Below are 17,468 nucleotides of genomic sequence, written 5' to 3'. Positions count from 1 at the left end.
GAGAAAATGTTTCACACCGTACTCTATCTGAGTAACAGACACCTATATTTTAATTAATAATATTATCATTCATGGAGTCGTCTTATTTTGCTGGATTTTGCCTCTCTGTTGCTTTGTTTACAAATAAACAACGCTCATGCCCTATTGCTGTATATGAAAAATGTTCATTAAACAGGTTCTTATTATATCTTTTTTCAAAATGTTAATACAAAGTCATCAAATGTTTTTATTGATAAACAATGAAGAAATATAAGGTTTGAGTCATATTGATCAATGTTAAGAGGTTGCGCACAGCCTTTGAAATTGTAAATTTCACTATTGTATTTTGTCAAAAAATAAGGTATTACTATAATATAACGAAGGAATATTATAGTTGAATACAGAGTCTTTCAAAAAAATTCATAAAGTTATTCCCTAAAATGGGATATAAACTAATGTATTGCTGTATAAAGTATTGTGCAAAACTCCCCTTCCCAGCCCATTTTTGGAAAAGAGTATTCGAATGTGAAAAAATACATATTATTTTCAAATATAATATTTTGTATTGTAGTAATTACTATTGTAATTGTACGTTAGCGTCATTTACGATATAAAGACGTGAAAGATATGAGATGATTATGGGTGTTATTAGTACGAACTTATACAAGGGGGTAAGTAGGATTTATATATATATATTTTGTGAGGGTCTTGGTGCTTGGAATTTTTTTGAAAAAAAAAAAAATCAAAAATTAAATTTTTTGAAAAAGTAAATTTTTGGGACAATAAAATTCAAAATTTATATTTCAAATATTGAGAAAAAAAATTTTTGGAAAAAAAAATTTAAGCACTCTGAGTACTATAGATTTTTTTTTCTTCAAATAATACATTTTTTGGAAAAAAATTTGAAAAATTCTTTGCTTTTGACAGAAAATTAAATTTTCAAAAAAAAACAAAAAAAACATTAAATTTTCTAGTAAAAAGCAAAGTTCCACACCCACCCTCTGTTGATACCCCTGTTATATACTCCACAACAAGGAATACAATTAAGTCTTACTGGAGGGATTTACAGTATCAAATGGATGTTCTAAAGGAGATATTTAATGATCCTAGGTAATTTTCCAGATTGAAAAACGCTTTTCAAAAAAAGTTTGGATCTTTTTTTTAAAATATACATCAAAAAACTAGGTCTTTTAATTTTTATTCTTGACAAGAAACAATAATTTAAGTTGGAAAAAACTTTAAATGATTGTATATCTTTCTAAAAAATAATTATTTTTTATAAGATGCTCAATTTTGACTTACAATGACTATTTTGTAGGTTAGAATTCTATTTTTCCATAAAATTGTGAAATTGACAATGTCGAAACATTAAGGAACATGGCCCAAAATTTATATTTCTTTATTTTTTATCAAAAAGAACATATTAAGTCTATATTCCAAATAAAAAATTAAATAATATCTAGTCATTACTTTTCATACATAAGGTTTCATAAAGTCATATGATTAAAAAGAAAATGACTCAATTCATTACAGGGGGTAATTATTTATTCACGCATAATAGAAATGTAACAACGTGAGGTGATCCACCTGGTATTGATTCTACTTGGGAACAATAATAATAACAAAACCCAAAGATGGTAAAATCCATGGGAGGTACAGTTAAAGCCAGATATTTGTTATTATTATTATTTTTTAAAGTTTTTTTTACATCAAAGGAATTTAATTTTCATCCTTTTTATCTTGATACAAAATCATAGAAATTGATTGCTTATTTATTTTTCTTCTTCTTTTACAAAGTAAGGATGTATCAGTTTAAATTTAAATGTCTAATTATAAATCTTGAAGGAATAATGATATAATTATTTATACACTTAGGAGATCCCCGCATAATGCCGTTTCAAGCACTGCTGATTTTGCATAACGCAGTGATTGGAATTGTTCGGAATCCACGTATGCTCCCATAATATCGCATTTAAAAAAAAAATATATTAGAATAATAAATTTCAATAAGTTCAAATAATTTAAATTTGACAGAATTAAAAATCAATTTAATATCTGATTAAGATTAAATTTTACAAGTATCTTGTTTTGCATACACTTCTTATAATAATTTATACTGAATAAAATGTTTTATTTTCCTAATCATGCTTAAAAAAAACAAAGGAAAAATATTAAAATGTGGACCTTGAAAAATAATTTATCCCATTTTAGGGGTTTAAGCACAATAAATTTCTGGTAACATAGATTTTTCTTGTTCCCAAAAGTAGTGTTAAGAGTGGATTCCAAGCATGAGTCAGTGATATCAATCCCAGCTATATAGAAGATATTAACATCCAATCCCTATAAAATAATACATACTCTGATGAATAATATATCTGAATAATGGTAAACTTTGCACGTTCATGAAAAGTACTCAAAGTCTTACTGAACGACGTTTCTATTGACAAATTGAAGTACTTTAGTCTGTTATAATTATGCCTTATTTGTGAAGTTTTTCAAGATTTGATTACATGCATGGAACGGAATCAATTTTAAGTGTCATATTAATGACCAGTATAATAAATTTATTTACCTTAAATTCAATAATTTTTCATTCAACACTGAAAACTTTTTCGGATTTTATAGAGTGTACTAAATCTTTTGTATTTTGATTCTTACATATCTCCCCTCCCCCCTCAAAAAAAAAATCCCTCACAAATGATAATTTTCTTAATTGCCACGGACTCAACTCCTTAAATGACTTGTACAGATAAATAGAAGGTACAGTGCGTACCCACAGAAAAATTGCCTGTACATACTCCATTTATAGTTATTCAATTAGCAATCTGTCCCATCTACAGATAGGTCTGACCCATCTAAGGATCCCTTGATATTCTTCCCATCTGCAGATGAGCGACAATTAATTAACTTTCCTATTTTCCCAAATTGCACTCCAGGTACACCTGATATGTGTAAAATAACCGCGGGGCTTCCAGAGAGGTTAAAAACCACCACATTCACTTCCAAGTAATCTCTATAGAATAGCTATACCGCAAGTAACAGGGTTGTGCATAAACCTGGGCTCTCGAGAGGGATTAAGAACTACCACCACTGCTTCAAGACAGCAGTTTAGCAAATATTAACATCTCTACTAATAATTATGCAAATCAATCTTACACGTAAAATGTGTTTCATCATTAAAAATTAGATTGTAGGAAGGTATATACAAAAATATCTAAATATCTACTCCGAAAGGAGGAAAGTGACTCCTTGAAGTCGTTCACTTAATAATAATCTTCATTAAAATTATTATTAATTAAGAGAAAAGCTATTGATCTAACTTAACGAGGTAGTTATATAATATGTAATAGAACATACATATATTGTACCTTCGTACATAGAATGTATAATGTATATACTTAACACTTAAAGAGAATGGAAATTACTCAAACTCAACTATACATAAATTGTGTACGGTTAAGTTTTAGATACGCACAACATCGTTAAGTCAATAAATATACATCTACTTCTGAGTTATGGTTAACACTTGATGTGCATACATATTTACATAAATAACATCAATCCGGATATAATATTAATACACTGATTGTTAGTGTTGGAAATTGTGTGTATTTTTTAGCTGGCTTTTTTTTTTTTTTTTTTGAATTGGAAAACTGAAGAGTAAATTTTCTTTTTCTTAGCTTTCGTCAACATTATTTACTCTTGGGAAGTAGACTTCCTTTTCTAATACGGAAATTTGGTGTTGTGTGATTCTTATTTATGACTCAAGACTGCTGTATGTCCAGTTCAGTCCTAAAACTTTGATAGTTTGATTCTTCATCATTTAAATCAACTTTTAATCAGGTCTAGTGTTGGCAGTCTAAAGAACCGACAGTCTTAAGGATCCGTCCCAAGGACGAATAGGAATTACATTCCCTCGTCACATCTGATTGTAAAGGGGCAACCGGTCCCATGTATGCATACATTCTAAATTGTCTTCATCGAGGGCCCAGTCAGATGGCCTTCTGGGACAATCCCGCGGGGAGGAGCGCTGTGATCTCAATCCTTTTTGGTATAGTGGGCTCATGATGGCACTAGGACAATGTTTTTCTCTTAGTATTCTACAGCTAATGATGTGTTCTACAACATTGCTCGTAAGAAAACTATAAAAAATGGACTTTTAACCTCTCAAAATTTGTATAATAAAGAGGAGTAATTCATAACGGTTGGTCCAGATGCTGATCAAATGAAACGTCAAGTCAGTCAAGATTGACGCCTCTGAAACATTCTTATAATTTTCAATTGCTCCAATTGTACACTTTTGTAATTCAAGTATCTTTGATTACGCTATTTTTTGAATATTTATACGATTAAAATAAGAATTTATAGATATTAACAGTCTTTTGCTAGTTTTTTTTTGTTATTCTGTGATTTTTTATTAATCTTATTATTGTTTTTTCAATCTTTATAAACTAGTTGTGAGTCATTTTTTGTCTTCTGTTTAAACAAGTTTGTTTGAATGTATTGAAGTATGAAGTCGTCTTTTTTCTAGGAAAGTAATCATAAACTAAATGTTTATTTAAATCTTTAATTGCAATTTTTTTGGATAAATACAAATGGGGAAAAAATTATGGGAAATGTTGATTCATTTGGATAAAAGTTAGTGTGATTAGTTTTGAACTGTTTTTCAAAATTGTATTTGTGAAGTGCCAATGGATAAAATCTAGCTAAAATAACCTTTTTTTAATTGAAAAGTTATTCATAAACCATTTCGATATGGAGATACTAAAACTAAGCGTAAAATTTTAAAGTGCTTTATATTTTGGAGGCTCAAAAAAATATTTATATTTTAATTTGATTGTTTCAAAAATAGGATCCATTGCATATGTATATATTTTTATAGATCTTAATCTTCAAATAGGATGATGCTATAGATTAGTGTTTCTCTTTTTGCAATTTTAAAGTTGGTTTCGGATCCAAAGTTACGTAGTAAATAAAAGATAAAAAATGGAAATATAATATCTAACTATCCCAGCCCTGTTCAAGGACTAGATCACGCGAAAATTTATATATATATAGTTCTTATGCATGGGCTAGTTTTTGGGTTTTCACCTTTCTGAAGATGTTATGTGTTTGCAAAATTGCAAAGACCACTGGAAAAATGAGAAGTATCCAATAAATATTAATGACAGATACCCGTGTTGTAAGGGGTTTGTATAATTAAATTTGTACTGATCTCGCCGTCAAAAAACACTCATTGCTGAGATTCATTCCATCCAAAGACTGTATTTGAACAGATTTGAATTTATGAAGGATCTAAGTTTATTTTTTTTTTTTGTGATTATATTATTTTGCGAGTATAATGTATTCTGTAAATAGACAATTATATCATTATAAACAAATAATATAAAATTGGAATCATTTTATGTGTGATGTTTTTGCTCTAAATCACTTTTACAACCAAATTCTACAAAAAAATGACTCAGAGGGGGGAAAGACATCACCCTGTACAAAAGTGCTTTTGTTCTTCCTTTTCCCGGCTTTTTAGGTAGGATTTAATTACGGAAGAACACTTTGAATTTGAATTTTTTGCCAAGGTTTTTTAATGATTAAAAAAAAGACATTAAAGCTCTACTAAATCAAGGCAAATGCTTCAAATATTATCTATTGTAGGGCATCACTCATTTCAACAGTTCATATCTCAAAACACAAACATTCTCCTCTCCATCAAAGAAGAATTTGTATACACATTTAATTTGTATATAATTTGTCTGAAAATGAATAGATATCTATTTTTTTACATACAATACTTTTATTGAGTATTTATATGTTTTTACTAAAAATATTACATATTACTTATTACCCATTATTCCGAGGGTAATAATGATTACTATTAACGACATACTGTATAATTAATGCATATCCTAATTATGCTATACCCCTTTGCTTAGATGATCACTTGGTTATATGCTTATATAATAAATGTATATTAGGATCTTACATCTTGCTACAAATAAAGAGGGAAATGTTCTCATAAAATAAATATAAATTTATTAGAAACTTTACGCATATGTAGTTATACTACAGACATAATCAAAATGCACACTAATACTCCCGCTGCTTCAATATGTCGTAGTTTCCGTCACTCTTTGCCGCAAATATTTACCTATTTAATTTAAATAGGTAAATATTAAGGTGGAGCTTATTTCTTATAATTTCTAAATAAGAGGTGAAGTAAAGATTTCTGAGCGTTTTTTCTCTTTATTTTGACAATAAAATGAACATAGTTTGGATTATCCGATTAACATCAAATATGTGCCGTTTTGTTTGATAATTTTTCTTCATTTAGAAGGACATTTCATAGTTCAGCAGTTGAAGAATTATTTGCTCCTATTGGTCAAAAACATGACCAGCTCATTCTCACAAGCCTCTCTTGAGGACAATTTAGTACCATATCAAATTTCTCAAATATTTGAAAAGTTTATAATCACTTAGTGCCAAGTCTAGACTATACAGTGGGTCTCGATAGAAACTCCCATCTAAGCTCTCCAAACTTCTACCTTTCTCCCAAAAAAATCCCATTTGATTTTTTTTTGAAAAATTTTTATAATATAAATTTAATTTTTGAAATTTTTTTCCAAAAAAATTATATTTTTGAAATCAGCTAGGAATTTCTTAAATTTATTTTCCAAAATTTTAATTTTAATGTCAATTACTGAGAATTTTTTTTTTTTTCAAAAAATTTAATTTATTGAGAATGACCCTGGATTTTTGAAATTTTTTTCCACACAAAAAATAAATTTTTAAAGAACATTTTTGAATTTTTGAAAAAAATATTAAATTTTATATTTGTAATATAATTTTTGAATTATTTTTTTCAAAAAATTAATTTTTATCGATTTTTTTTTCCAAAAAAAATCCAAAAACCAAGCCCCCACTCAAATATAATCTTGTGTACGCACTGATAGTTAAATTGTAATTTTTACTATTACATAATATCTTAAATCATTGAAATTGGGAATTTGTAGGAGAATTGTTAAGGCGATAAAATTGTTTTTTTTTTTTTTAGATTTGGTGTCATGCCAGAATTCTGAATTAGTATCGTTTGTTCCAATCGGGTAATTAGAAGAGGATTTCTTCCAGAAAACCTAACATTTTTAAGACGCTTGCAAATATGCCAATAATTTACCAGATAACTAATTATCCACAAATATGAAATATCAGATATATTCCCAATAAAATGTTGTATCTTTTTTTCTGTTAACTACAATGCCTCCATAACCTCTCAATAAAACATGTCTGTACAAAGATAAGCAAAAAAGGACAATAGACTATCTGATATTATCTTCAAAACCCTTTAAAACAAAACTTTAAATGTTTACTTTCATTATGAAACAAAAATAAAACTTTTTTGATTTATAAAACTTGTTTTATTACCCTATGGAAAAAGGAGGTTATATTGTCGCCTCTAATAAAAAATAAAGTTTCCTTTATTTTTGTATTACAAGTAGTTCACAGGGTGACCCATAAGTCTTAGGACATCAACTTCAACTCAATATTTGGTATAGACGGATTTATATTTTTTCAATTCTGTTTGTTGCATATGATTCATACGACCTCCATCTTTGTGTCTTGGGAGGGAAGAGCTGTAGGGTCATTACCAAGGCCCTGAAAGACCTCAATATGTTCAAGAGGGGTAACCCATGATTCTGGGGGATACCCAGGTTGATCCAGACATGAAGTTGAAGATCAACAGAAAAAAGAAGTGCTCCATGAGAAAGGTGGCTCATGAGACTGGTGGGTCTGAAGAAACCGTGCGTAGGGTGGTCTCGGAGGACCTGAGGAGGAAGACGTACGTCTACAATGGCTAAGAGGAAGGCCCAGGTGAAGGACCATATAAAATTCTCAATTCTTATACGCACGTTTCAATCATTTGGCCTGACCATAACATCTTCGTGGCGGAGCTGACTTTCAACAGCCACAATGACTGGTTGCTCAGTTGGAACAATGAGGGCATTAACCTTACGGCTCCAGCGTGTTCAATGGACAAAATCTGACCTAGGTGATTGTCTTGGTAGATATTAACTCATGCAGGATGAAGACACCTTTGATCTTCATTCCAGAGGGTGTGACGGTCAATTAGCGTGTCTATCAGTGCATGTTAAAGTCCAAATTACTTCCCTGGATCCAGGAACAGCACTGCCAAGGGCCTTACTGCTTTCAGGACGACGGAGCACCTTTACATACTGCAAAATCTCTTCCAAAACACGGAGATGTGCTCCCTTTTTTTCAAGTTCTCAACGTAAAGGACTGTCCCATATAGTTCATTCTGAGTTGGGAGGTTAGTTTGACTTCTTACCGCAGTGTCGAAGACTTGAGGGATGCCATAGTGTCTTCGTGGGATAACTTTTTGGAGAAGACTATTCGTATAGCTTGTAAAGAAGTTCCTTAGTGTGGAAAGAGGTAGCTGCCGCCAATGGTGGAAAGTTAACCCTGATTGCAATGATGTAATAATATATTTCAAGAATTAAATATTTGTGTACTTTCTTGGTTGTTAAAGATGTTTTAAGACTCATGGGTCGCCCTATATATCAAGATATGATATTAAAAGTCATTTGAGGTCACAAAAATAATCTCTAATCGAACGCATATATAATTTGTACAATTTTAGTTTATGTTTGGGAAATAAATGACATAAAACCAGCTTCACACATGAAACGCATTTCACACATAGATGTTGGTCGTTTCTACTTTATATACTATATTGATTGTATCTACATACCTATATAGCTTTATTATCTTACTCTATGTCACCCATTTCTACTTTGAAGGGAATTAGACAGAATGAAAAACTTTAAATTTCCTCTTGGGAAATTAGAAGGATATATATATATATATATAATGAAATGTCAAAAGTTTAATGTAATTTTTATCTTTAAACTTTTGGTTGAATAAAGATAATAATTTAACCTGTGAATTGTATTTACGAAATAAATTAATTAATCCCATATATTTTAGCAGGAGAAAGGGCCTGGCTCCTCAACAATTTGTTCAATAGTTGTATTTTATTGGTTATCTGGTGATAAGTCATCCATAAGCACTTCAATCAGGCACACCAATAAAATAAAAAAACATCATAACGGCATTATCTAGTGGATTTATTAAGCTCATGATTTCTGAATAGCATTGATCATATTTTTGTGGTGGAACTAAAAGGCTGTACTACAATAAATGAATAAAACAAGTCAGCGAAATATTATGTTTTCAAACGTATTTCATATCCATATTACTAACTTCTAACTACTTCTTTTATTTCATCAAATCCGATTTTCAAACATTTTTTATTTGAATTTTTTAGCAAAGTTATACATTTTAACTGACTTTTGAGTAAGAAAACCAGATTAATTCACATTAAAATATACTTTTTGTCATCAAAATTTTATATTTATTCAACAGAAAGTTATATGTCAAAATTTAAAGATAAGAAAACCACCTTTTCAGGGTATTATTGTTCATTTGGGTTTTTTAGCAAAATATATTGATTTGAAGCATAAATAGTTAGTTTATCTTTCATTTTACAAAAGGAATTTGTTTCTAGGGGGTCTAGTTTAAAAAATTATTAATATGATTCTAATTTTATTGGTGCAGAATTTGGTTGAGGTTAAATACTCAATATTTTCAAAACTCCAGGACAATGACTCATTTTTTATCTAATTAAAAAGAAAATATGTTATACAAAAATAAAACTGAGTTATTAAACAATGGATTTGTAATTAAATCAACTTTGAGTGAATTTTGTGGATATCAAAGATCAAAGAAATCCATATAAAAAAGTATTAAAAAGTAGAAAGATGTATCGTTTTCCCAAAAAAAAAATATATACATATTAACAAATATTATTAAAAAAGTCCAACGAAACTATTTTTTGTTCTTCTAAAAATAAAATGTCATTGAAAAAAAAAAAAAAAAAAGAGGATCCGCACTATATTTTCTAAAAAAATTGAGATACTCTTTATAAATCAAAATCATTGTATATTTATCTTAAACTTATTTACATAGGTGTGGCTAATAGAACCCTTTAACGTTTTTATGGTCAAATATCTATAAAATAAAAATAAAAGTTAAAATCAATTGATCAAAACATTACAGCATATGAAAGATTTATGATTGATCATGTCATCTTGATTAAAGTTCCTACAAAATGTATCAAATCATACAAAAATCAAGTACAATGAAGGATCTTATTTAGAATGGAATATTTTTGAAATCTTTTTTATTGGCTTTACATATATTATCTCTCATATTTAAGAATAATCCTATACCAGACAAATGAATTATCAAGGCTTTAAGGTTTATTCAACCTTTCTACCAACCTAGTTCATTGTTCAAAGTGTATAATACACATATTTCAAACATATAAATTAAGAATTTCATTGATTAATATAGGCTGACTGGCGCACCTAATTTTCTACGCTAGTATAAAGTAAATAAATATTTAAATTAGAGCCAGTAAATAGTTCAAAAATTGTAGATAACTACTTTTATTAATAGACTGATTGGACTTAATTTCTGCAAAATGTCAATATGTATTTTCATAGAAGGGATTCGATTAATAAAATTTAAAAAAAAAGATTTTTAAATTCATAACCATTTAAACAAATGACACGGCATTACCTCGACAAAAATACCCTACGTATTTTGTTGTCAGCTCTCAATTCTCTCGTCTCGCTTGATACGTCATGGTTATTTCATAATGTATTCTTTTCGATAAATAATCAAATTAATAAGTTATTCTATACTTTTGATCCCTTTCCAAAAGAAAATATAAATGCAATTTCTTGTTGATCCCAGGTTCTTTATAGGATATATATTGGCCATTTTATTATTTTTATGATGAAATTTTGACTATCATATAGTAATAAAAATTCATAGCTACGCTTTTAATAGATTATTATAGTATTGCTTAGTAATATTCTATTAAATAAAATACAATGTAGATTTAAATATTACAAAATATATTTTAAAATGGCAAAGAAATGATATATGACGGTGATAGTCTTGGAATGTATAAGAGATGTATAGTACTTGGTATGATTAATTTATTTGACTTACTACCAGATTATTTCGGACCTATATTTTGTTTCTTTACAGAAGAAAGGTTGCGTGATACAATAAAGGTAAGGACGTGATGAAACTATAAAATAAAGCTCCGTAAACAACAAGAAGTTCATTTTATCATACTGTATCAATGCCACATTTGATCAAACTTGTTCATTATTTGGTAGACTATTGGATTTCCCAAAACTGTTATGGCATTATAAGATTAAGAAACACTTTATATGAATAATTTTTTATTATTTTCTTACGGAATATTTACTAAATAAACAATGAAGGATTGAGTGAATATTATTTCGAAATTAAATATAAATATGTCGAATAGATTATTAAATCTATAATAAATACTAATAAAATACATTACATAAAAGTACATTTCCATGCCTCTAATTCATTACTTTTTGTAATGAGTCAAATAATCGACTAATTATATTTAATTTCAGGACTTATAATCATTTGGCAAATATTGAATCCGGTGAAAAAAATAATTTTTTAAAGATATCGGATCAAAAAATTATCCCTTGCTTCCTCGCATTTATAAAAGTTAAACTGAAAAAAGCAATCAGAATCGACCTTCTTTTTTTTACTTCAAATCTTTAAAAGTTGTAATAAATGGTGTATTCTTGTGTTTCAGCTAGAATATAATGCAATTGAGAAAAAAAAATTAGCTTTTAAATAAGATCGATCCTTCATTTTAATCAACTTTTTAAAGATTCATCACATTTTGTAGGAGTTTTAATCATAACAACAAAATAAATTATGAATCTATCATATGCTTCAATGTTTTCATCCATTAATTTAGACTTTAATTTTCATCTCTATTATTCTTTCCCTTCCAAATATGGCTTGGAATCGAAATTATACTCTGTAATTGTGGTTTTAAAAAAAATATCTATTCCAGTTGAAGGTTTTAATGGTCCTTTTCGTGTTCTATAGCTTATAACAATATTAAATGTAGGTTCTAGCCGATGGGGGGAGAGGGGATTCTGGGTGGAGTGCTATTTATGCATGTTTACATAGTAAATCTTGAGAATCGTGGAGGTTTGGTCCTCCTCGTCTTTCTGCAAGCACCACACCACCTATAGTACAACCAAAAGAAATCCGGAAAATGCCATCTTGAGATGACTTAAAATATATTTAAGAATGTGTTTGTGAAATAATACACATGTGACCGAGACTCTCCCGCTTTGATTTTTTTCCATGATAGGTCTTTGTTGCCATTCAAACTCATAATAATTATCATCATCCCTGTATATACATTAGGCATGCCAAGTGTCGTAGATCCCCCAAGTGAACTAATTTATTATTATTATTTTTTATTATAAATAAAATAAATTTCTTTAAATCATCATTTTAAATCCATTGTCAATTAATTTTGAACAATGGAACAAAGAGGACATTATTTTTATAGGCTTAGTAAAAGGGAGAAAAAACAAAACAAAGAAATAATGAAGGTTTGTTGATTCCTAACTTAAGAAAAAGATGGAGGCTTTAATTTTGTTACATCATATTTACTTATAACTGAAAAATTAAAAAAATATCATTAGGTATATATATATCTACCTTAAATATTATGTATATACCCAAATGAAGACTAATGATATATCCCATATAGCAAACAACCCATTCGAAATTCAATTATCTAATGTTTACTATTCTACCACTTCAAAAATAATTTTCTCATCTTTTCTCCTTTTGTCTTGAAACAGATATATTTCATCATCAAATTCCCTTCAGAAGGATTCCCCCTGTCTTCTTCTCTCCACCCCTTGAACCATGTTGGAGCCAAGTTCAAGTGAGGAAGAAGATGAGGACGTACTTGCAAGCCAGGGATACAATAATGCTTCATCTATGGGAAAAGGAGGTCCTGGAGGGATTTCAGGGCCTGGGGGCGGACATCTTGAAGTTCCAAATTCATCCTCCACTGTTCCTCGATCCAATAGTCCCATGTCAACTTTGGAGAATGGGAGTGCCAAGTCATCAACAACTCCGGGTCAAGGGAAAACAGATCGAAATGGATCACCCTCTCCTAGTTTGACTTCAGATAAACACCTCACAGAGGCAGAACTTAACGTAAGGGAACTTAATTATCCTTCATAATCACTCTCTTAAACTTTTTGTTATTATTTAGGAAAAACACGAGAGGGAAGAAGAGGATCGTAAAATGCGGATACAGCTCTACGTTTTTGTACTTCGATCCATTGCCTATCCCTTCAATGCCAAGCAGCCCTCGGATATGAATCGACGTCATCTCAAAGTAACCAAGGATAAATTGGATAAGATGAAAACCCAGGGAGAAGTACGTGTTCCCCTACATATGTATTCTCCTCCTTAAGTGTCTAACATATTCCTTTGTCCTTTATCCAGGCATTTCTACGGGGTGAAACGCAGATCCCATCAGATGATGCTTTCCATGACACTGTTCAAATTTATATGGATGTGTTTTTAAGAAGTGATAGAGTTGCTCAAATTGTGAATGGAGGAGCCTTAAGTCAGCATGATTGTCGGGAGGTTTTCAGGTTTGTCACAAGGATCAAGTCTACGTCATAGAAAACGAGATCTACATATGTTGGCGTTTTTTTCATTACAGACATCAGATTGAAAAGAGAATTCGTACCCTTCCAGAAATTGATGGTCTAAGTAAAGAAACTGTGGTTACATCCTGGCTCGCAAAATATGATGCCTTAATGAAGGGTAAGGGAATATACAATAGACTTGTATTTTAATATTTTTAAAGATTTTATAAATTCTTTGTTGTCATGCTGTGCGACATCACATGGATATTTTTTTAATCTTCATGTCTACTTATACATTCTTAAAATATGTTTCAATTTAAAATAAAATGCATGTGAAAATTAAGGGTAAATATTAATTAATTAATTTCCCCTTTACTTTTGTAACTTTCTTGAGCATAGACGAGAAATATTGAGGAAAAGAAGAGCCATTGGCTTCAGTAGATATTCCATCTTTAACTATCTCCAGTTACAAAAGCTCTTTGAAAATGTAAAAATCATTTCTTACAATCTTATATTAAAAAAAAATCAAAATAAACTTCAATTTTTCTATATTGTCCTTTTTTTTACTTCACTTTTGTATTTCATGCTGAAAAATATCAATAAAACGTTATAGGTAAAATCATTGATAGCTCATGTCAATTTTGGCTTAGTACTAGTACTTCAGATTTGAAAAATTAAGCAAAACAAATATGTACATTTCGCAGAGTAATAGGTGAAACTCACTGAGTTATTTTTTTTAGGATAAACAAGAAAATTCAATGAAGATAATAGTATAAATACATTTAGCGACTTAGAAGGATAATCACGCAACTTTTTAATTTTTTTTTTTCAATTATCCTTCCCTTTCCAATAGTTTTGTACAGCATCACTGCATAGGTCTTTTATAGAGTTGCTATTCTCACTTTATGGGTCCAGGAATACTGAATGAAACTTATATATATTTTATAACAATGGATAAAAAATCATTTTTGTTAAATCTCTCATTGTTACATCAGTAAAGTCTTGTTTGTTTTTGCAAATTCCATGATATTTTCATACTTTAACATATTTTTTAGCCTAATATTTTCCGTACAAAATAAAACATCTACATGGTTAAAATATTAATTTTGATAGTCAATCTTATTTTAAAACTATATGAATATACCGTTAAGATATTTTCATAAAAGTAAGATGAACTGTTTTTCAAATTTTATTAATGGTACAACATTCATTATATATACGAGTATGTTCATTGTTAACATTTTCTTTTATCTGATGTGTCAGAAACTATTTATTTATAATAATAATCCCATTTGGAAAATATAGATAGTAAATATATCAACAGTATATTGTCTTAAAAATATAGATATAATATGTAATAAACAGGAGAATATATATATATATATTTTTTTTTTCTTTTGCTAAGGTCAAATTTAGAAATAAAATTATTCAAACACATGATCAAGATAATTCGTATTCCTCCTTCATAATCTAAAGAAGCTATTACTATAAAAAGAAGACCATGCACCATTTTCTAGATTTTATATTTTTTTGACTGCATCAACACATTTACTACTGAGATAAATATTTCAATTCTCTCAGACTATTTTCAGGGCAAGGAATTGTCCAGTAAAAAAGAAAAAAAGAATCATTTCTAGGATAACATTGAGCACTTTTAAACAACCACGATGAATGAGTCATTTGGAGGAAGTAGTTCACCCTATGTAGGACAATATCCCAAAACATCAACAACTACTACTGATTGTTTTGTCAGCTGTTGATCTCTCCGCATTTTCCCTTATAAGTGCTCAGTGATCATTGATTTCAAATTATTTCTTGTTAGACAGTGAATATATTTACGATTATTAAAGAAATAATCATGCCATAATTGGAGAAAATGACGTAAATGGTTATCTACCAGTATTGGATCGGTCCTAGTACTGCGTTCTTAACCCCCTCCTGCCACTCTCATTTTTTTTTTTAGATCGGTTCGGTTTTTTTCACCATTCATTCAACTTTGTCTCAAATATTACGTTATATTGCAAAATTTATTTCTATTGTATTACTAACAAGAGTACCTGACATTACTCATAGTTATTAGGCGTCGAAGAACAAGGAAACTTTGCTTTATTAACAATTAATTAAAACCAAAAAACCCTCAGTTTTTCTTGAGCACACTCAAAACTAGTAACCCAATACTTAAATATTATCTCCTCAGGAATGAAGAAATAATAGAAACAGCTTGAGAAAATAAAAAAACATTGTTCAAGTTGTACTTAAACTTTTTCTTACTTATTTTTTTTTTTACAAATAAATTGAACAAATAAACATTTTAAAGCTTTATAAGATTAGAAAGATCCATTGTATTTTCTATTCGCATGTATAATAAACTAACACTAATATTTAACTCTTACAAGTAAAAGTCTTCAATTGGATTGATAACCTCATCGATCTTATCAATGAATGCAAGGCTAATTTATTGTATTTTTTTTTAAAGATGAGGATACGAGAAGACCTGGACAAAGACCCTCCACTGCCATGTTAGGAAATGAGATTATGACAAAGGAACAACTCTATGACTTGTTTCAACAAATCCTCAATGTCAAAAAATTTGAACATCAACTTTTGTACAATGCAATGCAATTGGAATCTACTGATGAGCAAGCAGCAGCCATTCGACGAGAACTAGATGCTAGGCAAGAAAAGGTTACGGAGATGGAAAGAGTAAGTTCATACATTGCTATTAGGTGTACATGAGGTCATTATTAGAAAAGCGGTCATTTACTATTAAAATATAATTTCTAATAAACTGCAAAAAAGTTTTCAAAATGTACAAAATTATATTTAATTATCGAATCTTAGTGGAATTTTTAAACAATATATTAAGAAACTCCACCCCTGCAATATATTTTATCCAGCATTAATACTTACTATCTGGACATTAATGAATTGTTCAATTAGTTTTTAGTTTATTTTAAGCAATACAATCCTTAAAAGTTACTTTGAATTTGTTGGATATGTTGATAAAAACTTTTTTACAAAATAAAAAAGATGATGCATGTAAATATTTTATTTTATTAATTGTATGTAAATAAAAAATATGCCGTTCCTGAGAGAATAGAAACAATAACATGAAATATTTAAGTGAAATCAAACCAGTATCGATACCATAGAGGCAATGTATAAGTATATTGCTTTTTGGTATCGAAATATTGGTGAAACAATGAGCTGTATATATATACAGGGTGGGGATTTCAAATCCGGAACAAGTTTAGTCCTCAATATCTTGGTAACCCTGAAATCTATGTTTATGAAAGTATGCTCATCATATTTAGCCGGCCCAAATATATAAGAAAAAGTACAAAATCCTTGAGAACTCCTCCGAATACATACTCTGTGCGTCCATTATTGTGTCCTCCATGCCGGGCGCACTCCCACAGGAGCTTAAGTTGATATTAACAGATCCAGTGTCATGCTAGAATTTTACATAGGGGCAGTTTGTCTAATAGGGTAGTTGAAACTGGATTTATTCGGGGAAAACCAACATTTTTTAGACCTTAATGTTTTGGGGCAAAGGAAATGTTGCCTCCTAGCTCACTGGATCCGAACTCCGTGTAGTATTATTTGAGGGGCGTATTGGAGAGAGTTCAATAAACGTACACATAACACTTTTGACTCCTAGGGGGCTTCCATTCTCAAGGTTTTTGCCGATATGGAGAAGGAGTTCCTTATCAATGCCTGTGACAGGTTCTGAGCCAGTTTGGAGGCTGGGGTTGAAGCTGGAGGTGATTTATTGAGTGACTACAGACCCTTACATGTAGGAGCAGAATATTTGCGAACAGCTGAATTAATTTGGGAAAATAAATTATAATATACATTATCCTTAAACATTCCGGACTT

General features: G+C 29.6%; 1 protein-coding gene across 23 annotated transcripts in view; it reads left to right on the top strand.

Annotated features, from left to right (window-relative positions):
- Window positions 1-17,468, top strand: part of Cadps (calcium-dependent secretion activator 1) — a 78,041-nt gene that overhangs the window by 13,478 nt on the left and 47,095 nt on the right. For 21 of the 23 annotated variants that reach the window (XR_011783408.1, XR_011783407.1, XR_011783405.1 and 18 more), the window contains 5 exons: window positions 12,783-13,146; window positions 13,205-13,372; window positions 13,441-13,592; window positions 13,664-13,767; window positions 16,066-16,292. Coding sequence is in view for 17 of the 23 variants with exons in the window: in XM_071893066.1 (XP_071749167.1) it covers window positions 12,850-13,146; window positions 13,205-13,372; window positions 13,441-13,592; window positions 13,664-13,767; window positions 16,066-16,292 (948 nt within the window). In the remaining 6 variants the exon portion in view is untranslated. Of the gene's footprint in view, window positions 1-12,426; window positions 12,528-12,782; window positions 13,147-13,204; window positions 13,373-13,440; window positions 13,593-13,663; window positions 13,768-16,065; window positions 16,293-17,468 lie in introns of those variants that run through there. The other 2 variants (XM_071893065.1, XM_071893062.1) reach the window with 1 other exon arrangement.

This window comes from Lepeophtheirus salmonis, chromosome 13 (genome assembly GCF_016086655.4).
Source record: "Lepeophtheirus salmonis chromosome 13, UVic_Lsal_1.4, whole genome shotgun sequence".
Lineage (NCBI taxonomy): Eukaryota > Metazoa > Arthropoda > Copepoda > Siphonostomatoida > Caligidae > Lepeophtheirus > Lepeophtheirus salmonis.
This window is presented reverse-complemented; position numbering and strand designations above follow the sequence as displayed.